At 42.0% G+C, this 27,124-nt stretch overlaps 1 protein-coding gene across 2 annotated transcripts in view; it reads right to left on the reverse strand.

Annotated features, from left to right (window-relative positions):
- Positions 1 to 3,035: 3,035 nt before the first annotated feature.
- The window catches only part of ABAT (4-aminobutyrate aminotransferase), a 142,002-nt gene continuing 117,913 nt past the window's right edge, over positions 3,036 to 27,124 (reverse strand). For both annotated transcript variants that reach the window (XM_037911714.2, XM_043524649.1), the window contains exons 9-16: positions 26,252 to 26,314; positions 23,930 to 23,993; positions 22,953 to 23,101; positions 18,145 to 18,282; positions 16,463 to 16,630; positions 15,762 to 15,908; positions 8,740 to 8,851; positions 3,036 to 5,389 (exon numbers count right to left, since the gene is read on the reverse strand). In XM_037911714.2, the coding sequence (XP_037767642.1) occupies positions 5,268 to 5,389; positions 8,740 to 8,851; positions 15,762 to 15,908; positions 16,463 to 16,630; positions 18,145 to 18,282; positions 22,953 to 23,101; positions 23,930 to 23,993; positions 26,252 to 26,314 (963 nt within the window). In that variant the 3' untranslated portion in view covers positions 3,036 to 5,267. The remainder of the gene's footprint in view (positions 5,390 to 8,739; positions 8,852 to 15,761; positions 15,909 to 16,462; positions 16,631 to 18,144; positions 18,283 to 22,952; positions 23,102 to 23,929; positions 23,994 to 26,251; positions 26,315 to 27,124) is intronic.

Here is a 27,124-nt window from a genome sequence, read left to right on the forward strand (position 1 = left end):
AAAAAACCCAAAGTTGTACTATATAAAGTGTTAACAGACTTCAGTTGTGTTGCTTACTGATATGGAATGACAGGTAATTAAGCAGATTTATAAAGCACAGTATGTATTTTAATGACAATGTAATGGCTACCTTTATTACCATCATGTGAAAAATTACAAATGTCAACACAAGCAAACCATATGGTATAGTGGGAGCTGTTTAATTAAAGTTGTACCACTTTACATAGTATTATGAAAGTTCATAGGAGTAAATCCTGCCCAGTGCCTCTCCAGATATGGAATGCTCTGGTTACACAGCATCAGTATCTGTGTTTGTGTTCGCTTTTGGCAGTCTCACAGAGGCATATAGCCGCCCCCACTGCTATGCGCACCTGGAGAGGCTGGAAGAACCACTATTCAAATTCTGTACTCCCCTTCCCCCCTGGTCCCCCCACCGAGGACAGCAGCTTCACTGCTCCATGGTCTTGGGTGGGAAGTAGTCCTTACCTCCCCAAAGATGTCCTTACCAGTGAGCTAGAAATCAGGATCAAGATTTACTCCATAATAAGAAGCAGGCCTGGACATGGAGAAAACATGGACTCAGGGAAACCCATGGTGGGGAAAAAGGGGCAGTTTGCCCAGGAGTCCTGTTTGAGAGGGCCACCAAACCTAGTGGTGTTGCAAACTGTTATATCACATTACAACATCACGCACTGAAATTTGGCCCAGTGAGCCTGGGACACGAGGTGAGCCTTATCCTGGGGTGAGTATGGGGTGGGCTCACTCTCCAACCCCCTCCCCTCTGTGGTAATCTTTCTGGAAGGGTGGGGAGCCTCAGTTTTAGATTTTGCCCCAGGCCCTCAAAACCCTCTGTGTGGCCCTGTATGGACTTTATACCTGTAATAAATTTCATTGTATATTAATGAAGGGCCTGCAATTTTATCCTTTTCACATTAAAATAACTGAATTAGTAAAGGGAGAGGATGGCTGATGGGATAAGATAGATTACTCAGTACAAAAACACTTGAAATTGACCAAATAAAGTTCTACAAGAAATCGTGGTCTAAGAAGCACAAAGTATCCTTATCTAAACCTACCCTGTCAGATAAGAGCAATTACAGAGCAACTGCCAAAGGAGGTCACTAAGGCATCATAAATGGAAATGTTCAAGAAGAACATAGGTGATCGCAAGCATTAGCTTAGAGTTCATTCCACCTTTTAACATCTTTGGAGGTTCCATTTCTCATTACTTAGCTGCTCTCAATTATTCTAGTATTACTGATTTCTGCGACAGATTTACAAGTGAGTGTCAAATGTTTTGCCTAGAGTCAAATAATTCCTAAAAACATACAGCACGTTAATGCAAAATCCTCTCTGCTGCACTGGTATGCAAGAGTAGGGGAAGAAAGATAAGGATTAGGGAACAAGCAGCACCTTATGAGTGCTACGATGAAAGGCCAGCCAATGTGAGATTGCCATGTTCCTAAGGATATGTATGCACTTTGGGCTGGTGGTTTGATTCCCAGCTTAAGAAGGCATCTCTGTACTAGCTATGATTGAGCTAGCACACTAAAAATAGAACACGGCCATGGAGGCACAAGGGGTGGGAGGGGCTAGCAACTCCAAGTACATACCTGTCTGAGATGCTAGGCACATACTTGGGACGGCTACCACCTCCTGCTGCCACAGCTACACACTGTTTTTAGTGCATTAGTTAGATCAGAGCTAGCACAGTTATGTATCCTCAAGCTGGGGATTAGACTCCCATCTTGAAGTGTTAAGACATACCTGAAGGGATGGAGGTGTAACCCTACCCCAATCAAATGGATTACATGCTGCAGTCACAGCAGCATGATGTGCACAAAGTGCACTTTGCTTCTGCTTGTAGGAGCAACAAAGAGCATTTCCCAGGGCACCTTCAAACCTGTCCTGTGAAATCCTGCTATGACTGGGTAAAGTTCATAGTAGAATTTTGCAGGGAGTATGTCTGTTCCCTCCACTGTGCTGAACAGGGCAGGATTCTGCTCACTGATAATACTGTGAACATTGAGGTCTGAAGTATCCCCATCTATGAAATGGATAATTACTTAGATTTTTTTTTAAATGCACCCTCAACACCCATAAGTACAACTACCTCGCTGGCGTGTTGTGAAACTTAATCAACTGATGTTGAGAAAACTACTGATTCAGAGAATGAAATGATAGTCATCTGGACGGTGCTCACTCAGCGCTGAGTATCAATCAAAGACCTGTACATGAAAAGTCTGCTGGATAACATTAACATTTCTATCACAAATTCAAGAAAAACCTACAAATGTTGAGTTGTTCTGGAAGTGCTGAAGACTTTTCTTACAGCATTTTTACTTCATGTAGCAAACCTAGGACAATAGCAAATAATTCAGCTCTCAGTGTTCACTTGCCTTGGAAGAATTAGCTATAATTTTCAGGGTTGTTTCCACACCTCGTCCTTGGCTCATTTTTGAGTGTGTAAAAAGAAAAGGAGTACTTGTGGCACCTTAGAGACTAACCAATTTATTTGAGCATAAGCTTTCGTGAGCTACAGCTCACTTCATGTGTGTGTTGCAGAGGGAAAATCACCACCATTTAAACACATCACTCAGACCAACCCTGATTTGCAGTCTACTAATGCAGAGCCAGTAGGTGGAGTTCACATCATTTCTATGGCTTGGCTGAACTCAATGCTAGTGCAGTAAAGCAAGAGGAAATGATAAAGCAGTCGGTTGGCTTGCGATTCCTCTTGGCTTAAATACTAATGCAGCCGGAGGTATCACCTGACAAGAGTGGACTATGTGTATGCTGTACTGTCCTCCAAAGAGTATATACAAATACAGAACTATGTAGTGAGCATAACATTTGATTGTATATTTTTATTTAAAAAGTGTATTTCTAACAATAAAAAGGGCTACTGGAGGAGTTCAATTATAAATATTTTATTTAATAATACTGATTACACCGGAAACTTACTTATTTCATGGATTTGTGTACATTGCTACCAGTTACATCATGAAGTGCAGTTAGGTATTTTTGTTTAAACATTTGGCACGGTCCACAATATGCTGTAAACAATATTACTTTATTATGCTTAGGCTGCAGTGCTCTCTGTGTATGTTTTCTAACATAATCTGATCAACATACATTGTGCACAATTTTATACAATTACTGAGTATCAGTAAGAGTTATAAAAAACACCAAGAGTATTTATAATAAAAATGAGGATGTGATAAGACTTCATTACTGGACCTTTGATTCTGTAAAAGTACAAGATTTGCTAAAGACATTTACTAAAATCTACTGACTGATATGTTGAATGAACTAATTACCAAAATGTTGTCAAATAAGGAATTTTTTAGTTTGACTTTCTGCTTGATAGTATTATATCTGCTAGGACTGTGATGACAATGAGATTTCACTGTACAGTTATTCACCAACCCTTCATCTAGTCTTTTGTAATCTACATATAATTCCAAGTTTTATCCTGACTTTTGCTGGCTAGTTCCCTAACTATGAACTTTTACAGATAATTATCAGAAAACTAACAGTCAAAAGCCCTGTCTACACTATGAAAACTCTGACCAATGAGTTCCAGAGTTCCGGTGTATAGCACAGACAGGCTTACATGGATCTCCTTATTTTTAAATTAGCAGAAGTGAATTTCCTTGGTTGCTAGTTGGCAGTAATTATGAAAGTTACTTCTTAGGCAGAAATATTACGGTTTTCAAAACAGACCAGAAGTTTTAGACATATCTTTCATTGAAATTATCAGAACTTGTGTCTAAATCTCCTATGCTGCTGAGCAGGTCTCAAACTAAATATTTAAGTGCTTCCACTGAATTTAATTTTTAATACTTATTTATTGGCTCAGGACATGAAAAATTCACAAGTCAGTTCAAAATATTTTTCACCCTGAATGACGTTCAGTCAAAATTCAAACGTTCCTTAGTGAAGAGAAAGGAAATACATAACAGCACTAGCTTAGCAAATCAGCTTCATGAAAATATTCTTTCTACTGGACAGAGGAAAGGCATATATAAAGGAGATACCCCAAAACAACTGTCTGATAGTGAACAGATTAACAGACCACTGACATTTATAGATCCTGTGATTTTCTAAAGGACCGCTAAAGCGTGAGAGAAGAAATCTACTAAAACAATAGAATTATTTTGCATTAGAGCTGTGCACTTGGTAAGAACTCCATCACAACAGATCTGATGTCAAGTAATGGCTCGGTACAAAACAACGCATCTGTGGTTTTGCAAAATACCTTGAATACGCAGCCATTGATTTAGCTTAGAAATTTTGCTAAATCAATGGCTGCATATTATGGGCAAGCAGGTTAAATAATCCTGAGCCCAACGCATTTTAGATTGCTAAAATAAGGCTGCAGTACATGCTTCATTTTATTTCCTAAGCTTCAGCAATTCAGAAACCTTTGGGTACAGTTTTGTGTGCACAAGTCTCACTTTATACATTAGGAATAACTAATCAAGGGCCAGAAAGGAATTATTTCCCCCCCGCTCACTTCCATGTACTACTCAACTGGCCAGATGCATCAATGCCTCTAAAGAACTAGGTATAGGTCGAAGGCAGATTTGATGGTCCCTTGGTCCAGTCTGGTATGGCAGATGGTGTGTTTGTATTTATGGGACCACAACTGGAAATGATTCTCTGAAATACTGTACTTGGCAGTGCTAGAAAGCAGAGCTTGCTTTGAAACATCTGTTCTCTCCTCCCAGTCACTGTCAGACAGTGGCACTTTCTGGCTGGCAGACATCTCCTAAGCTTCTACCCCACACTCACAAGACCTGCTGCTTCCTCTGGACACAAAGTGGAGAAAGGAAAGCTACAGCATTTACCTATGAAAATATAGATATTATTGTGTTATGTTTAAATAATCAAATATGCAAGGCAGTGCATGTCTGTAGAGTTATTCCTTGTTTCCTGCTCTGACCCAAGGCTGAAAATGGAGGGCAATCTAGCACCCAACAAGTGCAATATCCCCTGCAAACACCCTGCTCAGAGCACAGGCATTTAGATGCATTTGCTAGAGGTCTGTGAAACTCCAAAGCTCCATGAGCATCCAGAGTTTCAGTTTAAAGCAGCTGGACTTGCTGGTAAGCATGGGAAAAAAACCAACAGCTTCATTTTATGAATTCACATTTTCTCCTGTAAGTGAATATATATATATATATATATATATATATATCAATTAAGTAAATTAATTTCATTATCTTAGAGGACTGGACTGTTCAGTATAAGAAAGTGTGTGTTTACTTGAAGTCTGCTAAGATGTCACTGAAGACGTTCAGAAAGAGGTGCGCGTGGTGATCCTTGAAGATCAGAGTTGGGCGGAAACGGATCGATCTGTCACCACAGCCTCCCAGGACAACACCTAAGGCAATAAGATGTACCTTAGTGACTTCCCACTTTGTAGGATACACAGCACATACCATTCTTTCAGGATGAAGTTCATCCCAGTGCAGAGGGCCAGTACAAGCTTCTCCACAGCACTGCAGACCCATGTAAAGCCATAAATGGGGTTTCAGTGGTGCAAAGGGGCCTGGAGCTGATCACCTGACACAACAACAAACATAAGCAGCACGGTAGCAGTTTGATGCTTCTCACCAGATGTTTGAAATGCTGGAAGTAGTCCTAGCAGTGACAAGGGAGGCCAAATAGTATCGCAAAGAGACTGATGCTCAGGCAGTGACAAAGACTGAAAGCGAGCATTAATACTCTTAACACAGTCACGGCCTATATCACAGAACAAGATGTTTGCTAGTTTTCATCTTTGGTGTGATGTTTTTGTATTTAATACACTGTTAAGTACAGAAGGTCAAGAGTAACCATCCAAAGGGACTGGCCAATCATTGAATCCCTACTAATTTTTTTTTTTAAATGTAAAGTGTTCTCCTGATTCTGAAACAATTTATCCATTCTCCCAATCAAAGGCTGCAGTACTGCTAAAATCTATGTTGCTCAGCTGGGGCCATGTCTACACTACAGAATTTTGTTGACAAAATTATGGTGCTTTAACTAAACCACTATTGCATGTCCACACTATACTCCTTGTGTTGGCAGAGTGCACCCACACTAGCAACTCTTGCATCAACGCAGAGAGCAGTGCACTATGGGTAGCTATCCCACTGTGCATCTGGCTGCAGGGTGCTTTGGGAAGGGCTTGCAATGCCTCATGGGGCAGGTACAGCGTCACTTGATGCAGGTTTCTCAAACCCATTGTTCCATGGGCATTGCCAGCTGCTTTTCAACTGAAATGTTTGTGGGGGTGTGGGGGAGGGAGGGAGTATGTGACAGGGATAGGGTTGCCAACCCCCCAGGATTGTTCTGGAGTCTCCAGGAACTAAAGATTAATCTTTAATTAAAGATAATGTCATGTGATGAAACCTCCAGGAATTCATCCAACCAAAGTTGGCAACCCTAGACAGGGAGCGGGGGGGAGGAGGAAGGGGAAGAAAGAGAGACAGTGCGTGTTGGGGGAGTGTTTGAGTGAGTGTGGGGAAAATGTGTATGTGAGAGACAGACAGAATGTGTGTGGGGGAGGTGATTATGTCGGCATGCTGTCTAAGTTCAGACAGCAGCCGGAAACAACCAGACCTGAGGCAGGGGGAGAGGAACACCCTGAACATCAGACATGCCTACTGCTTTCTTCTTAGTGCCAGAGAGAGCAGGATTCCACGTTCATGGTTTGCTCTTTGCTGCAAGAGGGGAGCGGCATGTTCAGCTGTGAGAACTTCAAGGAGCTTTGAAAGGGGACGGGTGCATACTTGTGTAGCTGTATGCAGGGCAGCAGAGTTCAAAACATTGAGCAGAGCAGTCACAGTAGGCATTGTGGGATACTGGGGGAGGCCAGTTATGGCGACATAAACTGTAGCATCTATATTGATGCTTTCTCGGTTTAATTTTGCCACAAAAAGCTTTATGCCTCTCGTCAAGGTGGTTTTGTTTTGCTGACAAAAGTAGCTTTTTAGTGTGTACACCTCCACTGTTTTGTCGTCAAAAGCTGCCTTCTGCCGACAAAACTGTGTAGTGTAGACAAGGCCTGGCTCACACCCACCCACCCACACCTACCCTACAGCACTAACTAGTTTTGAAGAGGCCCTGAAAGTGTTTCTCCTTCAGCTTTCTCTGTTGGCTCACTTTTCATAAGCAAGGAGGATGTTGATTTTCTTTTATAGTTTTCTAAAATGTTAGTCTGACAGTAATTTCAGCAGAGGACAGCACCAAGTCCATGAATACAATTGTCTGCTCTATGTGTACCATTCTCAAGCTACCTTAGTCTTGGACGGCTAAGAATTCATAGAATCAGGGGGACGTTTAAAACAGTAAGGTAGGTTGCATTTTAAATTTGGAGTCTCTCAGCAATGAAAATCTCTCTCTAAAGCTTGGGTGGGAAAAAATAAATTCCCATAAAGAAGATCTGTCTCGTCTCTAAAGTACAATAATTGCTGGTACTTTTGTTACTGTTTTAGGGAGCTTCAAGGGTTATTTCATCACTGAGTATTGCATAAAGTTAATAGCTTTCACCCTCCCCCCCATTCTGGGATTTAAATCTTTTTCACCTTTTGCATCTTAATTTGTCTGAGTCGGTTCTATAAGCAGGATGTACAGATAGACTTTCAGAAGCCTCAAATTTAATAACAGGCATTTCCCCAAATCAGTATTTATTTTAAAACTTATAATGTTACAAAGATTTTCATTGCACAGGAGGCTTATTTTATGGAAGTGCAAGATCACAGCCCTAGCGCCAAAGGAAATTGTTTTACTGTTTCAGCTTTTACAAAGAAAAGGTTTTGCTCCCCAACCTCACATGTCAACATAATACTAGAATTTAAAAGTCCTCTAAAAAACCACTGTATAATTGTTTAAACCTAAAGATCTACAGTGACTAGTGATTTGGGGTGCCTGACTTGAGACAAATTAGAAGGAACCTTATTTTCAAAGGCTGGGTGCTCAGCACTTTGTTTGAAAATCAGGCCCCTTCTAAGGTGTCTCAAGTTGGGCACCCAAAAATCACTAGTTACTTTTGAAAATCTTGGCCAGCTACAGATACACTTCTATAGATGATCTATTATTATGAAATTATAGTCTGCATAGTTGTATAAACTGTGGTATGTCATGACATAAAATGACAGTTCTATAAACTATAAATTATTGTAAGCTACAATGCAAGAAGAGTGGATTATATAGGGATATATACACACACACACACGATTATGTGATTTTCTATACGCAAATAAATTTTGAGTATTACCAGCCTAAATAGAACATTCCACTGTTATAGAAAAAAGATCTCATTTTCTAATTAAAAAATTAAAATTATAAATGGCATTATAAAATATTAGTTATACATACATGATAAATTAGTGTGGTGTTGTAAATGTATTCACTAACAAAAAAAGCCTTGGTAGAACTAACCTCTATTTTAATATAAAAATTAAAATCTCCACTGAAGTGTTAGGCTGTATGTAGAACATTGGGGAACATTTCTGTTGTCTTACATCCCGAATGTGGAAACAACCTGAGGCTTTGGCATCGTGCTTATGGAAACAGTATGTTATTTCCTCAGCCAGGGAAAACAAAATTTTCTGGAACTTTTTCATTCACTGGTGCAACATCTGTGTGACATTGTCTATACGCCATAGGAGAAAAATCAAATGCATGCGGGGGATGTGATACTGAAAGCCACTCTCCCGCATGACATGCGGACAGACTTTATCATACCTTTGTTTCTGGCTATTGCAATTAGCTTGGTCCTAGTTGCATCATTTGGAGTGTCAAACGAACAGAATGTCCCTCGCCCTCTTGCTCTGCTGATGAGATGGGGGTAACGAGCCTAGAATAAAGAGTTATGGGAGCATTACTTCTACATCTGCTGTCAGACCTTTCCAGCAGAGACTCCAGGACATTTTGCTGGTGAGCTGTGCACCTTGGGATTCTGACATGTGGAAACTCTGCCTTCTCAGTATCTGCAGCCACGGAAATACTACACAGTTTTAATTTCTGACACAGGGTCCTGTGACCAATTTACCAAGCTACAATAACTGCCTGGTGTTGCTGGAGAGTTTAGTAACTAGAAACTTAGATGTCTATTCCTGGTAGAAATGTGTGTTCTCTCTCATAAGGACATAAAGGAGTCTGACAGAGTTTACCCCACAGAACAGGATCAATAGGCAATATTTAGTTGGATTTTTAAAATGCACCCATCCTGTACATTTAGGATATTGCCAAGGCAAATAAGAACATAAGAATGGCCATACTGGGTCAGCCCAGTATCCTGTCTACCGACAGTGGCCAATGCCAGGTGGCCCAGAGGGAGTGAACCTAACAGGTAATGATCTAGTGATCTCTCTCCTGCCATCCATCTCCACCCTCTGACAAACAGAGGCTAGGGACACCATTCCTTACCCATCCTGGCTAATAGCCATTAATGGACTTAACCTCCATGAATTTATCCAGTTCTCTTTTAAACCCTGTTATAGTCCTAGCCTTCACAACCTCCTCAGGCAAGGAGTTCCACAGGTTGACTGTGCGCTGAGTGAAGTGAACTTCCTTTTATTTGTTTTAAACCTGCTGCCCATTAATTTAATTTGGTGGCCCCTAGTTCTTATATTATGGGAACAAGTAAATAACGTTTCCTTCTTCACTTTCTCCACACCACTCATGATTTTTTTTACCTCTATCGTATCCCCCGTTAGTCTCCTCTTTTCCAAGCTGAAAAGTCCTAGCCTCTTTAATCTCTCCTCATATGGGACCCGTTCCAAACCCCTAATCATTTTAGTTGCCCTTCTCTGAACCTTTTCTAATGCCAGTATATCTTTTCTGAGATGAGGGGACCATATCTGTACGCAGTGTTCAAGATGTGGGCGTACCATGGATTTATATAAGGGCAATAAAATATTCTCTGTCTTATTCTCTATCCCTTTTTAAATAATTCCTAACATCCTGTTTGCTTTTTTGACCGCCGCTGCCCACTGCGTGGATGTCTTCAGAGAACTATCCACAATGACTCCAAGATCTCTTTCCTGGTTAGTTGTAGCTAAATTAGCCCCCATTGTATGTATAATTGGGGTTATTTTTTTTCCAATGTATATTTCTCTACATTTATCCGCATTAAATTTCATTTGCCATTTTGTTGCCCAATCACTTAGTTTTGTGAGAGCTTTTTGAAGTTCTTCACAGTCTGCTTTGATCTTAACTATCTTGAGCAGTTTAGTATCATCTGCAAACTTTGCCACCTCATTGTTTACCCCTTTCTCCAGATCATTTATGAATAAGTTGAATGGGATTGGTCCTAGGACTGACCCTTGGGGAACACCACTAGTTACCCCTCTACCTTCTGAAAATTTACCATTTATTCCTGCCCTTTGTTCCCTGTCTTTTAACCAGTTCTCAATCCATGAAAGGATCTTCCCTCTTATCCCATGACAACTTAATTTACGTAAGAGCCTTTGGTGAGGGACCTTGTCAAAGGCTTTCTGGAAATCTAAGTATACTATGTCCACTGGATCCCCCTTGTCCACATGTTTGTTGACCCCCTCAGAGAACTCTAATAGATTAGTAAGACATGATCTCCCTTTACAGAAACCATGTTGACTTTTGCGCTACAATTTATGTTCTTCTATGTGTCTGACAATTCTATTCTTTACCATTGTTTCAACTAATTTGCCCGGTACTGACATTAGACTTAACGGTCTGTAATTGCCTGGATCACCTCTAGAGCCCTTCTTAAATACTGGTGTTACATTAGCTATCTTCCAGTCATTGGGTACAGAAGCTGATTTAAAGGACAGGTTACAAACCATAGTCAATTGTTCCGCAATTTCACATTTGTGTTCTTTCAGAACTCTTGGGGGAATGCCATCTGGTCCCGGTGACTTGTTACTGTTAAGTTTCTCAGTTAATTCCAAAACCTCCTCTAGTGACACTTCAATCTGTGACAATTCCTCAGATTTGTCACCTACAAAAGACGGCTCAGGTTTGGGAATCTCCCTAACATCCTCAGCCGTGAAGACTGAAGCAAACAATTCATTTCGTTTCTCAGCAATGACTGTATCGTCTTTAAGTGCTCCTTTTGTATCTCCGTCATCTAGGGGCCCCACTGGTTGTTTAGCAGGCTTCCTGCTTCTGATGTACTTAAAAAACATTTTGTTATTACCTTTTGAGTTTTTGGCTAGCTGTTCTTCAAATTCCTTTTTCGATTTTCTTATTACATTTTTACATTTAATTTGGCAGTGTTTATGCTCCTTTCTATTTACCTCACTAGGATTTGACTTCCACTTTTTAAAAGATGCCTTTTTATCTCTCACTGCTTCTTTTACATAGTTGTTAAGCCACGGTGGCTCTTTTTTAGTTCTTTTACTGTGTTTTTTAATTTGGGGTATACATTTAAGTTGAGCCTCTATTACGGTGTCTTTGAAAAGTGTCCATGCAGCTTGCAGAGATTTCACTCTAGTCACTGTACCTTTTAATTTCTGTTTAACTAACCTCCTCATTTTGCATAGTTCCCCTTTCTGAAATTAAATGCCACAGTGTTGGGCTGTTGAGGTGTTCTTCCCACCACAGAAATGTTAAATGTTGTTATATTATGGTCATTATTTCCAAGTGGTCCTGTTATAGTTACCTCTTGGACCAGATCCTGCACTCCACTCAGGACTAGATCGAGTTTTGTCTCGCCCCTTGTGGGTTCCTGTACCAGCTGCTCCAAGAAGCAGTCTTTTAAAGTATCAAGAAATTTTGTCTCTGCATTTCGTCCGGAGGTGACATGTACCCAATCAATATAGGGATAATTGATATCCCCTACTATTATTGAGTTTTTTCTTTTGATAGCCTCTCTAATCTCCCTTAGCATCTCATCCTCACTATCACTAGCCTTGTCAGGTGGTCGATAATAGATCCCTACTGTGATATTCTTATTAGAGCATGGAATTACTATCCATAGAGATTCTATGGAACATGTGGATTCATTTAAGATTTTTATTTCATTTGATTCTACATTTTCTTTCACATATAGTGCCACTCCTCCCCCGCCCCCACGACCTGTTCTGTCCTTCCGATATATTTTGTTCCCCAGAATGATTGTGTCCCATTGATTGTCCTCACTCCACCAGGTTTCTGCGATGCCTATTATATCAATATCCTCCTTTAACACGAGGCACTTTAGTTCACCCATCTTATTATGTAGACTTCTAGCATTTTTGTACAAACACTTTAAAAACTTGTCACTGTTTATTTGTCTGCCCTTTTCTGATGTGTCAGATTCTTTATGTGAATGTTTCTTATCTGATCTGGCCCATACTTTATCCTCTTTCATCCCCTCCTCCTGACTAAAACCTAGAGAATCTCTATCAATAGACTCTACTCGAAGAGAAGTCTCTGTCCAATCCATGTGCTCCGCTGCAGCAATCGGCTTCACCCATCTCTTAGTTTAAAAACAGCTCTGCAACCTTTTTAACATTAAGTGCCAGCAGTCTGGATCCACTTTGGTTTAGGTGGAGCCTATCCTTCCTGTATAGGCTCCCCCTATCCCAAAATTTTCCCCAGTTCCTAATAAATCTAAACCCCTCCTCTCTACACCATCGTCTCATCCACGCATCGAGACTCTGACGCTCTGCCTGCCCACCTGGCCCTGCACGTGGAACTGGTAGCATTTCTGAGAATGCCACCATAGAGGTCCTAGATTTCAGTCTCTTTCCTAGCCGCCTAAATCTGGCCTTCAGGACGTCTCTCCTACCCTCCCTACGTCATTGGTACTTATATGTACCACGACCACCGGCTCCTCCCCAGCACTACACATAAGTGTATCTAGATGCCTCAAGAGATCCACAACCTTTGCACTAGGCAGAAAAGTCACCATACGGTTCTCAAACCCAGCTATCTATGTCTCTAATGATCAAATCTCCCCTTACTAACACCTGCCTTTTCCTAATGACTGGAGTCCCCCCCCCCCGGAGAGGTAACCTCAGTGCGAGAGGATACCCCAACATCATCTGGAAGGAGGGTCCCAACTATGGGAAGGTTTCCTTCTGTTCCCGTTGACTGCTCTCCTTCTCTGGGCCTTTCATCCTCCTTAACAGCGCAGGGACTGTCTGACCGGAGGTGGGACAAATCTACAGTGTCCTGGAAAGCCTCATCAACATACCTCTCTGCCTCCCTTAGCTCCTCCAGTTCCACCACCCTGGCCTCCAAAGCCCGTACACGGTCTCTGAGGGCCATGAGCTCCTTGCACCGAATGCACACATACGCCACCCACTCACAGAGCAGGTAATCATACATGCTACAGCGAGTGCAATAAACAGGATAACCCCCACTCTGCTGCTGGGCTTCTGCCTGCATTTTTTCCTACAGTTACCTAGGTTAATGATAGGGTTTTTGTTTAAATCAAGAAGTTTTGATTATAGTTTAGTTTAAAGGTTTTGAAGATTGGCAATTGTACCTCGCCCCCTTCCCAACTCCTTCTCGAAACTCCCAGTTAGCAGTCCCTGGTCGCAAAGCTCCCTGGTCGCTTTCTCACTGCTTCATAAAGCCCTGGCCTTCTTGATAGCCCCGCACCCTGCCTAAGGCTCAGCCAATGAACAGAGGCTTCTGGATTTCAAACCTTGTTTCGAAGCTCACAGCTTCCAACTGCCGGCCACAGCCCACGGTCTGAGCACAAACCACTTACTGAATGGTGCTAGAAACCAGCTTATCTTCATGTTGCATAAGCTGCAAGTTTTGCTAGACACAAATATATTCTGTTGCTAAAAATACATATACACAGTAGTAGGTATGTTCAACCCCTTGCCCTTTATGATGCTTATTTCTAGTGAAGTGGTAACTTTGTTTTCTAAGTGAGACTAGCAAGAGTTTAGCTCTTTATTCCCCAAGGAAGCATGCACTGCTGTGTGGCTGGGACATAGCCTTTTTTAATGAAAAGAGAAAAATGAAAAGGGCAACAGCAGGGATTTTTGTATAGAAAGAAAAATCTCACTCCCCAATATAAGAGCATAAGAACTGGCACACTGTGTCAGATCATGGTCCATCTTGCCCATATCCTGTCTCCAACAGTGGCCCAAAGAACTTCAGGGGGAGTGTACAAAACAGGGCAATTACAGAATGATCCACCCCTGTCTTCCCTTCTGGGTTGTGGTAGTCAGAGGTTTACAGTTGCTCTGAGCATGGAGTTGCATCCCTGATCATCGTGACTAATAGTCATCCTCCATGAACTTATCCAGTTCTTGTTTAAACCCATTATATTTAATATGCACCACACTTCGGGGAGATGACCTTATATACGACTGTCTCTGTGCAGCACAATGAACTAGTGTCTGGTATATTCTATAGGACTGCTTTTAATTAAAAAACAACAACCCAACCACCCATGATCAATAGTTTAGTACAGAAGCCGAGGCAGCGAGATCTGTCATGTCCACAGACTGAACCCATCATAACTCAGCTTCAGGACACAAATCCTGCAAACTGAAGTTAAAGAGTAAACAATTTTAATTTGCCCCATAAATCTCAAAGAAAAATAAACCACATTGTCACTTCTCCCTGTCTGCTTGGGCAGGATCATTAATGAGTAGCTCCTGAGGGAGAACAGCGGTTAACCATTTGTAAACAAATGTGCTGGTTGTGCTCCTCTTTGTCCACCCACTATTCACAGATTAATCATAAGATCATAGAATATCAGGGTTGGAGGGACCTCAGAAGGTCATCTAGTCCAACCACCTGCTCAACTGGACAAACACTTCCCCTATCTTAGTCACACAGCTTCTAAGTGCCAATAGATTCCTATATTCCTAGCATTAGCTTAGTATCTCACAGTAAATAACCATTCAAAAACCTTTTGTGCTAGTACAGACTGGCCTGATTATTGTAAAAGCATCAGTAAACCCAGATTTTATTTGTATTAAAAACAACTTCAGTGAATGCACCAGGATTTTGAGGTGGGCCCAATCCTGCAGTCTGCTGGTGATCACAATGGGGCTCAGACACTGCTGAGCAGTGCGATAAAGACCTCAGTCGATAAAAACTCTAATACTTGTGGTGGAAAAGGCCCATCATCTCTTCATTTTCTTGTCTAATAGACAAGTGGGACTTCTATAGTACAAGGAGATATTTAACCTTAAAACAATAAAACCAGAACAATTAAACCTGTGTACACTGATGGTACACCACACAGTAGAACTCAGACTCATAGACTAAGGCCAAAGGGGACTATCTTGATCATCTAGTCCAGAGGTTGGGTACCTATGGCCCGTGGGCTGGATTGGGCCTGTGGTAAGTCTCTGCACCGCAGGCCAGAAACCCCAATCCTCGGGCCCCCACATCGCACTGGAGCTGTGAGTGCTAGTTCGCCCCGCCAGGCCGTTAAAAGTCCGGTCAGCTCCATGCCGCTCCCAGAAGCGGCTGGTATGTCCAGCCCCTACGCACAGGGGGCAATCAAGGAAACTCTGCATGCTGCCCTCGCCCCCAGCACCAGCTCTGCAGCTCCCACTGGCCGGGAACTGTGACCAATGGGAGCTGTGGGGGCAGCGCCTGTGAGCACAGCAGCATGCAGAGTTGCCTGGCTGCGCCTCTGCCTAGGAGGTCGGACATGCCGGCCATTTCCGGGAGAAGCGCAGAGCCAGGGCAGGCAGGAAGCCTGCCTTAGCCCTGCTGTGCTGCCAACTGGGAGCTGCCTCAGTTAAATACTGCCCGGCCAGAGCCCGCACCCTGAACCCCCTGCCCCAGGTCGGAACCCCCTCCCGCACCCTGCAAGTTACCTGCAAGTCCAGCAGCCCGGCCAGTAGAGCTTTCCCTGCATGGGCTGCATTGTTTAGAAGATCTTCCCTCTTAATAACATTAAGGACTTCAACAAGCATGAGGTTCTTGGAGGGATCTCCAAGCCAGGTGTTAAAAATCCGATATGGCTGGAGGGAGAGGGGAAAAAAATTGTGGAAGATGGTGAGAGGCAATTTGAATCAAAGCAATGCTGTACACAAAGGAAAGTGAGTACATGGGTGTCAACAAACATCTGGGGTACCAGAAATGAACACTCGGTGCCTCTTCTATGTTGCAGGAACAGAAAGCCTGCCCAGAAGGGAGCAGATCCACAGCATTTAGGAAGAACCAGGGAGAAGCCACTCTGCGCAGAGAATGGCACACTGTCCTTTGTGACCTCACTGAAATGGATGTGTGTGAAACTGAGGCCATGTGCTTGTGGGACTATACAGAGTGTGTGTGTGTGTCAAATAATAGCTCCATCCTATTCAGATATGTCATGTGCATTGCCACATATCGGACGAACTCAGTTGCAGGCCAGCTGAATTTATTAGATATGCAGCAATACTGCTCACCAGGCATTTGAGAACAGGAGCATGTCCCAAGGTTCAGCACATTTTAGAATGATTCCCAGAAATTGGTCATCTTCCTTCACTCATTAATACTTAGGACTACAGAGTCCAAGGTACACTAAAACACTTACACCATCGGGCCTGAACTCCTCCTTGTGAAAAAATCCTCCTGTCATCATCTTCTTACTAAATGTTACCACATCAGCTGGGTCATCTAGGCCCCAGTGTTCATGGGCCCAAAACTTCCCAGTGCAGCCGCCTCCTGTCTGCACCTCGTCCACCAGAAATGCACAGCCATGCTGTTCAGAAAGATTGAGAGATCAGGGAACTTGAATCCATGTTTCCAAAACAAATATTCACCTCTCTTACTAAATACATAAATACTAAGAGTTAAGGAATAGTGCACAGAACAATATGTCAGGAGAACTGTTCTAAACATCCCTTTCATGTCAGTCTGTGAACAGTTTATCTTTTACTATATCATCAAAAGAAATTCAGCTATTTTTCAGGAAGGTACACAGTAATCTGGTTTCTATACAAGCTTGTGAGGACAACAGAGAAAAGAACCATATTTTATGTAGACTGTCTCAAAACAATTATATGGGATATTAAGGGGGTGATTGTCAAAAGTTCAAAAAGCAGTTAGACTTTAAATTCCCAATGAAAGTCAATGGGAGTTAGGAGCCTAACTTCCATTTGTGCTTTTGAAAGTTTCCATCTACAACACTGGGGGCCAGGCACGTTCGAGAGAGACAGGCAACATCACAGCACATCTGTTCTGTAACATAAAGCACTTTGGAATGGTCGGCCAATCAGGTCACCCTGACTAGCTGAAAATTCCAGCCCTTTAAAAAAAAAAAAAAAGATGTTACTTGCAATGGACTACTCCAGTGATCCTGTGCGGGCAGGGAGATTTTGAAAAGTCACATTAAAACAGATTACTAAGTGTGTTCAACACAGTATTGTTACAACATTGGCACATCGTCAGTTTGGGCAAGACAAAAACTGCTGGATTTAGCCTCATCTAAACTGCTTAAATAATGCCACTATGAGAAAAATGAGTGGGCAGTGAGAGCACTTGTTAACAAAGGGAAACTATGCGGCTTCATCCTACAGAACAGGGTTACCCAAATGTCATTAACATGTTTTTCCATGAACACACATTCAGGTTTCTCCCCCAGAACATTTACAAGAAGAAAATGAAAGGTAGGTCTCATCTCCCCTTTTAAATGGCTCCCATGACATTCCAAATGTTATAAAACGTCTTGTCCATTTTTGTCATTTACTGATTCATCTGAACTTACATCTGGACTCAACTTCTGCTTTTACTTTTGCTAGGTCTATATTTGCAAATGCAAATGTTCCAAAAAGAAAAATACTTCTTCACCATCCCAACTACTGTTCCTGGAATTGTGTGAGCCTCTCTATGGAAGTTAGCTTTATAGCTTAAGGAACACTGTTGAGGAACCAGGATTTATCAGACTGGACCAATCCCTCGGACTCCCTTGAGAGCGGGGGAATTTATTCAACAGAACAAGTCACTGCTAACTCTCTGAGAACACTTCAAATGGAACAGGAGGTGTTACTGTGCTGGTGAAGAGGCACTGATGGGTCTGAGCACATACACATCACTGCCACCAGTGCCATTTGAGAGGTCTACTAGGATGTTTGGACTCTTATGTTAGTCTTCAGAAGGGGATTATGAGAAACTCATTGAAATGTTCTGGAGAAAATGCCAGTTAACTTGAGAAGCAGGAATGAAGTCTTGCAAACTCAACTAACCATTTAGTGGACCTCTAAATGTTTGATTTACCTTTCTGGTAATGTCCCGTAGCTTCCTGAAGAAGTCATCTGAAGCATGATTGTCTCCCCCCTCTGACTGAATTGGTTCAATGATTATTCCAGCCACAATCTTCTTCTTTTTCCTGTACTTTACAATCAGATCTTCCACCTGTATATCAAACACGGATATTATATTTTCCTCCCATGATATAATGGCAAGTTTCCTCCCAGGAAAAACTAGTCCTTCCTGGCACCAGAAGCTGGACTTCTTTGGTGCAAAGATCACTGGTGGCATCAAAAACCACAAACATTAACATGAAAGAATTAACATCTGGTTGCTGAAGAAATTAGGATTGTTACCTACTTCTTAATTTGAATTATGTTAAAGTGCTATAATTTTAAACCATTTTAACCCAGCTCACATTAATTTACAATAATGCTTGTTTGAAAGTTGTAGCAAAACTGAGGGAAATAATGGAAATCACTTTAGTTTATTAAGCCACTCAAATGATGCTGTCAAGGTTCCTCCCCCACTCTGAACGCTAGGGTACAGATGTGGGGACCTGCATGAAAACCTCCTAAGCTTATCTTTACCAGCTTAGGTCAAAACTTCCCCAAGGTACAAAATATTCCACCCTTTGTCCTTGGATTGGCTGCTACCACCACCAGACAAATACTGGTTACTGGGGAAGAGCTGTTTGGAAACGTCTTTCCCCACAAATACTTCCCAAAACCTTGCACCCCACTTCCTGGACAAGGTTTGGTAAAAGGCCTCACCAATTTGCCTAGGTGACTACAGACCCAGACCCTTCGATCTTAAGAACAGTGAAAAAGCATTCAGTTTTCTTACAAGAAGACTTTTAATAGAAATAGGAGTAAATAGAAGTAAAGAAATCCCCTCTGTAAAATCAGGATGGTAGATACCTTACAGGGTAATTAGATTCAAAACATAGAGAATCCCTCTAGGCAAAACCTTAAGTTACAAAAAAGATACACAGACAGAAATAGTTATTCTATTCAGCACAATTCTTTTCTCAGCCATTTAAAGAAATCATAATCTAACACATACCTAGCTAGATTACTTACTAAAAGTTCTAAGACTCCATTCCAGGTCTATCCCCGGCAAAAGCAGCATACAGACAGACAGAGACCCTTTGTTTCTCTCCCTCCTCCCAGCTTTTGAAAGTATCTTGTCTCCTCATTGGTCATTTTGGTCAGGTGCCAGCGAGGTTACCTTTAGCTTCTTAACCCTTTACAGGTGAGAGGAGTTTTCCTCTGGCCAGGAGGGATTTTAAAGGGGTTTACCCTTCCCTTTATATTTATGACAGATGCTGAAGAAAAAACAGTTACATATTGTGCCACTAAGTGAAACCTCATGTAATCATTTTGAATTATTAGTATTACAAGGAAATATATTGCAGATACCTTGAAACTAAGCAGATTAAATAGTGCAGAACTTTTGTTGCTGAGAACATTTTATAGAAAAATGTTAATTAATCCCAGAGTACCAGTTGTTGATGGTTCGTAATATAATTTGTGTCTGGAAATTTCCACTCCAAGCTTCCTGGGGCTGGTAACAGCTTATGCTATTTAAAGTGACATTTTTCTGAAGGTGCTGATCAGCTATTATAGGGCCTTTCAAACAAATCATCATCTCTTTATAATCTTTAAGTTTGTGAATTGATCCTTTGCATCCTTGCTTTCTCCACTGACATGTTGGTTTTTTGCTGTTTGTCATACCAGCATGTATCCCAAAAGCATTTTGCTATGCAAGTAGTTTTTCCTGATTGTATCCAGGTTTGAATAAAAACTCACTCCAGTGTAACCCAACATGTCCATCTGAACGATCCTGCTGCGGAGTGATAGTGCTTCGTTTAGGACATCCTAGCCTGTTGAAGTGTAAATAGTTATGAAGTCTCAAATTCATCATTGTTCTGTTTGAGATCACAGAGCTGCTATGCCTTGTAACCCTCTGCAATCTCCTGTAAGGGCATGCTTCCAAGTGATGGGCTTGGGACCTCCACTTCACTGCCACTCTCAGGGCAGGTCTACACTACAGCAGGGATTGATGCTCTGAGATCGAGCCACCTGCGGTCGATTTAGCAGGTCTAGTAAAGACCCACCAAATCGACTGCAGATTGCTATCCAGTCAACCCCTGTTCTCTACCACGACGAGAAAAGTAAGGTAAGTCAACGGGAAATTTTCTCCCATCGACCCCCGTGGTGTAGACTCTGAGGTAACTCGACGTAAGGTACGTTGACTCCAGCTACGTTATTCATGGCTCCTTTATCAGGGCCAATTTTGCTTGGCTCCTTGCAGGAGTATTCTCTCTTGGAAGTTCTATAACCACAAAATGTATGCAGCGACATAGTTCAGCCTTTTCAAAACAAACTACTACTTATTAGTCAGCAAGAACACAGCAGTCAGAGAAATGGGTTAAAATAACAAATAAGGCTGACATGCAGGAACCTTACTTAAAATTCATTCTCTCCTTGCAAGTTATGGGTAAGTTCCAATCAGCCTAAACATTCCTACTCTTGGGCTGGGAGAGACAGCCCATGCAGCATACTCTCAGGGTATGTCTACACCACAATTAAAAACCCGTGGCTGGCCCATACCAGCTGACTCTGGCTCGTGTGGCTCACGCTAAGGGGCTGTTTAATTGCAATGCAGATGTTCGGGCTCAGGCTGCAGCCTGAACTCTGGGACCCTTCCACCTTTCAGGGTCCAAGAGCCCAGGCTCCAGCCCAAGCCTGAACCTCTACACTGCAATTAAACAGTCCCTTAGTTTGAGCCCGAGTCAGCTGGCATGGGCCAGCTGCGCGTTTTTAATTGCAGCGCAGACATACCCTCGGTATCTGTGTCAGAGCCTTACATCCAGCTGCTCCTGCCTGCTCACCCTCTTTCCTCTCTAGACAGAGGTCTTTAAAGGTTTAGTATCCCTTTGATCCTATGTTTGGGTCTTGGAAAAATAAACTAGCTAGCTTGATTGGAGCCATGCAGGGGCACACTCCCCATTTAATAGCTCCTCCATTGTTCTGTTGAGGACCCTCAGTATTCTCTGCAGAGATACCTTATCTGTCATTGTCTTATTTCCTGTTTTTTTTTCCCCGTAACAACCTCCTCTGATATACTCACATGCAGTTATACAGAATAACACTTAGCAGCTAAATTGGGGGAGATATAATATTCACAGAAATAACACAGAAACCTACCAGGTTCTGCACAGCTTTGCTGCAGGATTGTGCAGGGAAAAGAAGAGTGTTTATAAGGAGGATAAAACTCTTCCTGAAGCACACATATCTAATAATCAGGAAGAGATGGCCAGAATATTGAGAATCACGAAAGGGGAATATTTAAGCTATGTTAAGATCACGTTGAAAAGTGGCTATGAAAAAAAATACACCTTTTTACTCACCATGTGTCTGCCCTGAATTATTTCTACTAATAAAACAAGCATTCACTTATCTTAGTACTGCTGAGCCAATGCAGCTATGGGAGAGCAACCTGGACTCTGTGCTGCATTATGCTTCAACAGAAATATCAGCTATATTCTGACTGCAGGATTGCTATTAGCGATGATTAAGGCTCCATGTTGGTCACAGACGTCACGGAAGTCATGGATTCCATGACTTTCCGTGACCTCTGCAGTGGCTGGTGTGCCTGGCCCGGGGGCTACCGGAGCAGCTCGGACAGCCCTTGGCCCAGTCTCGCCTCGCCTCCCCTCCCCCTCCCCCGCACCCCGAGCAGCAGGAGTTTGGGTGTAGGGAGGCTCAGGGCTGGGGTGGTGCTTACCTAGGACGGGCTCCCTGAAAGGGCTACAGGAACTCCCCTCCCTCTGCTCCTAGCTCCACATGCGGCCTATGCTGGCAGGCACCGCCCCTCCAGCTCCCATTGGCCACGGTTCCCAGCCAATTAGAGCTGCGGAACTGGGGTTTGGGGCGGAGAGGAGGCAGCATGTGGAGCTCAGGACCTGGGAAGGGAGCCTGCCGCAGCCCGTCAACTCGCCCCCGCACCGAGCACCCATGGCGCCCTCCCCCCGCTCCAAGCAACCCCCACAGGCCGTTCCCCCCAAGCCACCCCCTCCTTCCCAAGTTTTAATCAGAAGTATATAGTAAAAGTCATGGACAGGTCACGAACCGTGAACTTTTGTTTACTGCCCATGACCGGTATGTCACATTTACTAAAAACAGCCGAGACTAAAATGTAGCCTTAGCAATGATGTAAAGGGCAGAATGGAACACAACTTGATTTACAGATCCCAGCTAGATTTTGCAAGGCTAGCAGAAAAATCAGTTTTTTAATTTGGAAATGAAGCCTCAATCCTGCAACTGGCTCTGCACAGGACCCTCACAACACCTACACAGGCAGACCTCATTGGCTTCACTGGGGAGTCACACCGGCATATAACTTCATGGAGCTGGTTATTGGATCAGAGCATGAACCCAGAAATTTTAAACAGAAAAGCAGGAAAATCCATGTCACTTTTACAGAGTTGCTTTTCAGAGGACTAAGCACACTGAGGCTCACCCTTGTGCACATTTCCCTCTCCCAAATTTGGGAGAGAAAATTAATTCAGATGTTTTTAAACAAACCTTTCCTTGCATGCGAAATTTCACTCTGGTCAAATTTCTGCAGATCATTCATAATTTCATAGTCGACAGTTCTTTTTAAATGGCAGCAGAGGCAGGCTATTAACTGTAACAGCTTAGGGAGTACTGCTTTCATCAAAGGCCATTCCAATTCCTGAAAATGTTCTTCCAAGTTAACAGCAGCTAATCCCACTAACACTTCATTATTTCAAAATGAAAACAGAATGCAGCCAGTGAAGTACTCACCTCTTCTAAACAGCGGGCTTCTTCCTGTTGATTCTCTTTCACAAACTCTTCCAGGGGGTATTTTAGTCTTGGGAATGGAGCAATTGGCCAGTCAAATGATGGAATGTCTAATTTGTGAATTGCTTTAGAGTGAGTTGTAGCTAAGCAACCTAAACCCAGAAAAACAAAAATTAAAACAAAAGCTCACTAGAAATAAGGAAAGAAACATTCTGAGAGGTGAGAAACTGTCTTCTACTGGAAATAACTAGATGATTCTGTTTTAACTGCAGTGTTCAGATTAATTTATATTTGATTATTCTGGAGTATTGAATGATTGGGTTTGGGGATTTCTACTAGGCGCAGCATCATTCTAAGAGTTGGATGGCATCTACGCTATTTAAAATGTAATTTAAAAAAAAGGTAGGAGAATCTGGTTACACGATGGTAATGGCCACTACAGTTAAAACTGGGTTTCATCTTCCCAGTATTGACAAGATCAAACCATGTTCTGAATCAAGCTACAGCCCTGCAAAGTTCAAAGCAGTAGCACAGTTAGGTAACATGTTTAAAATATGAAACTCTCCCATCTGCACTGGCAGGACCAAATGGTATCAGATATTATCCTGTAAAATAGGTCCCCCCAATACGGTAGATTTTTAATAGTGTAGATGGCAAAACTATGGGCCTAGAATTACATAAGGGCATCTCCTGAAGGTGAAAATCCACAGTTAACCACACCTCCAGTTGAAACAAAATGCTGTTTTAGTACATTTCTAACAAATTCCATTAGCATCAGATTTAGGTTCCTAATATTTTAATAAATCTATGGGTTTTTTTTTTTTTTTTACTGATCGTAGTTCTATCACCAATTCATTGCAAGAGAACCTTTCATTTAAAAAAATACAAATACAATGAGATAAATATGCATTGCTGTGTCTAATATCAGCTGAGAAAGGAAGAGGGAAAAATATATAAGTTACTGGGAGTGTTTTTCTTACCCAGGGTTCTTCCATGGAATCCACCCATAAAGGACAGAATACTATAGTCAGGGCAGCCTGGAGACTGAAATCAAATACAGGGTATGTCACTGAACTATTCAAACAACAGGAAGGTGGCAGTGTAGCTTACTGGAATGGTATTATAAACAGGATTACATCACTAGACTGAAGAACACACAAACATTCTATGTGTAATCAAACGGCCAGTCAAGAATATGTCCATCAGAGCGTTAGGAAAGACAGCAAGATTTTTGCAACTTTTGGCTGTTGCCTCAGCTAAAATGCAAGCAAGTTTCACTCTTCAGGCAGCAAGTTCAGTAAAGTATATTCACACATTTCTTTGCCAAGAAATAGCCTTCATCCCTTTAAAATTATCTGATCTCCTGTAAATACCATGAATACTAAAGACAAATATCTGCCAATTTAGCATTTCATCTTCAGATTGCTTTGCAAATACTAACCAATTAATCCTCCCAACACACTGGGGGGTGGGGAGGAGGTCAATCAGCCCAATTTTTTAGAAATCAAGACAGATGGTGAATTGCCAAAGGTCACAAGGGAATTAGTGCCCAACACATGGATCAATTACTTCAATACTTATAAGCGTAAGCATGTATGTAGGTGTTTGCAGAATTGGGTCCAAAGCGGCAATTAGACACAGGAACACCTGAGTCCTCAGTGCTGCACTCAGATCACCACCACACACCTCTCTATTCTGATTCACTTATTGGACGCTGAATGAAAAATAAACCAGTATAATGCGTATGGAAACTTTACATTAGCTGAACTTTAAAAGGGACACTGCTGGGTTATTTTAAAGAGCCTAGTCCCCTTCTTTGTGATCTAATCTTAAAAGTGAAAAAACTGCCTCCATTCCTGCTGTTGGTTTATATCTTGTGCTAATCAGTCTCTCTCTCTCTCTCTCTCTCTCTCTCTAGTTCCCAATATTTAGTTTCCAAACACCAAAGGTGAATATTCAACCAAAGGTGAATATTAAAATTAAACAAACCCCTCTTCTTTCTGCATTTGTCCTTTTCTTTTAGGATTTCATGGAAACTCTTCTACTGTAATGTTTTGTAAAACTTGTAAGGTTTGTTTCTGTTAAATGCAAATCCTATATTTTTAGGCCCAAAATTCTCAACCAGTTTTTCTTTAGAAGTAGTAATTCAATGCCACTGCATGGTGGGGAACACTGGAGAGAAAAGCAGGCCTAGTACCCCTGGGAACAGATGCAGGGAGTGCCTTAACTTTATACTATGAAAGGATGGCCCTTAAATATCACAAGGCCGGTGACCTCAGTGGGACCTCTGCAGTGTTGGAAAGGCAGAAGATACCCTTCCTGGAACAGCAAAAAAATGCTTAGATCAACACACTGTGGATTTAATCCTAAACTGCAATGAGCTCACACAAGATATAGCTGTGGGAGGGATAAAAGTACTTCTAGCACATCTACCACTTCCCTCAATCCTGGGGTTGCTGATATAAATCAGATCATAGGGTGGCTTTAACTCATGCCAGCTGGAATGATCCCTATGAGACCATTCCATCAGTCCAGGATTGCAAGAACACAGTGTGCTCCAATCCCCATTTCTCACCCTGGCTTTGGCCCAATTTAAAGCACATCCCAGCTCCCCTTCCAGCAGAAGAATTTCCAGGAGCCTCTTCAAGACAGTTTTAAGCATTGCACCACTGGAGCAACACACCAGGAACGTACCCTGAACCAAGGATCTGACCCTGGAGTTGTAGATCCTGTAATTTCCAAGATGCTCACATCTTAGAAGGTGTCCCAAATTAAACACATTCCCCCACTTGATTAGTAACCTTGTGTATTAAGGTTTGTGACTGGCTAGAGCAACACAATCTGGGTTAGAGCTGAATTGGCACTTCACAGGCTTTCCAGCTGTATCTTAATTTCTTGCTCCCGTGTGATTATTCCCTGGCAAACTAGCTTCTTGATTAATTTTAAGTCATTAAACCACAATTTTGGAAAAAATTAAGAGGACTGTTAACGTTCGTAATCTTTATTTATAAAATCTGTGTATATTAGTGCTCCCCACAGTCTCTCTCAGCACTGCACGTCTCTCTAGCAGATGGTGTATCACATAAAGAAGGCCGTTTTAACACAAGTCACAACTACTCTCTGGGGAGGCAGTAGGATGCCCACAGCAGGCCTAGAATTTTGGTTGGGAGTGAGTGGTAATTGACCATTCTTGAAGCTTTTAGGTACTAAGATCCATTGCAATGTTAGAAAGCCCTGGATTTTTTACTGTAAACAAATCAAACACTAACAGTCTGTGTGAGATAACAGAACAGTAAAGTTACCTGGTTAATCATGCATGTCTCCAGTTCTTCCTTTGTGACATTATTATTACCCCTTTCTTTGTTCTGCAAAAGAAATGAAGAGGTTTTTATGAGCTGTCCTAGGTGAATCTCACATTATTTACTGGTGAAGTCTTGCTGAAAAATCCCACTGTAACAAAGTGTCTGAAGGATTAACCAGCAGGTAAAATGACAGACTTGATGAAACCATATATGGATTTTTAATCTACAAATTACATGGGATCTCCAAAGCTTAACAGGCAGAAGTCTGTCTGGAATGGGCATGAGACGATAGTCAGAAAATCCTTTCTATTTCTCTCTTTTTAAAAAGAGAATAAATCTTTTCAGTATTTCAGATGTAGCGGAAGCTCCAGGGTTTGTCTGTGCGACCACTCTTCACTGCCCATTTGTCTCTCCTTTAGCTAATTATGAGTTTGTTTAGTCTAAAGCGGACAGTAAGTTTTTCCTCTGAAGAGATACATACATGGTTTCTCATGAGTTTCATGTTATGTGGGATGATCTAGCATTAGAGGCATTATATGCTCATTCTGAAAGTCAAAAGGAGAATGAAGGGACTTACCTATTTTGTTATTAGATGAATTTAGAGGGGCCAGAGAATGGCTTAGGGAACTAGTAACAAGATTAGCTTCTTTTAGATGGTAAGCTCTCCAGAGGAGGGACTCTCTCTTTATCTATGTTTGCACTAGGGACAATGGGACATGAATCCTAATTGGGACCTTTGGGCTCTACTGTAATATATAAGCAACAATAACATATGGATTTAAACTAATGGTTGCAGCAGATTTAACTGGTTACCTGTATGCCACCGTCACCCAACAACATTCCATTCAGATGTTAAAAGATTTGGCCAGCACT

Source organism: Chelonia mydas, chromosome 10 (genome assembly GCF_015237465.2).
Source record: "Chelonia mydas isolate rCheMyd1 chromosome 10, rCheMyd1.pri.v2, whole genome shotgun sequence".
Classification (NCBI taxonomy): domain Eukaryota; kingdom Metazoa; phylum Chordata; order Testudines; family Cheloniidae; genus Chelonia; species Chelonia mydas.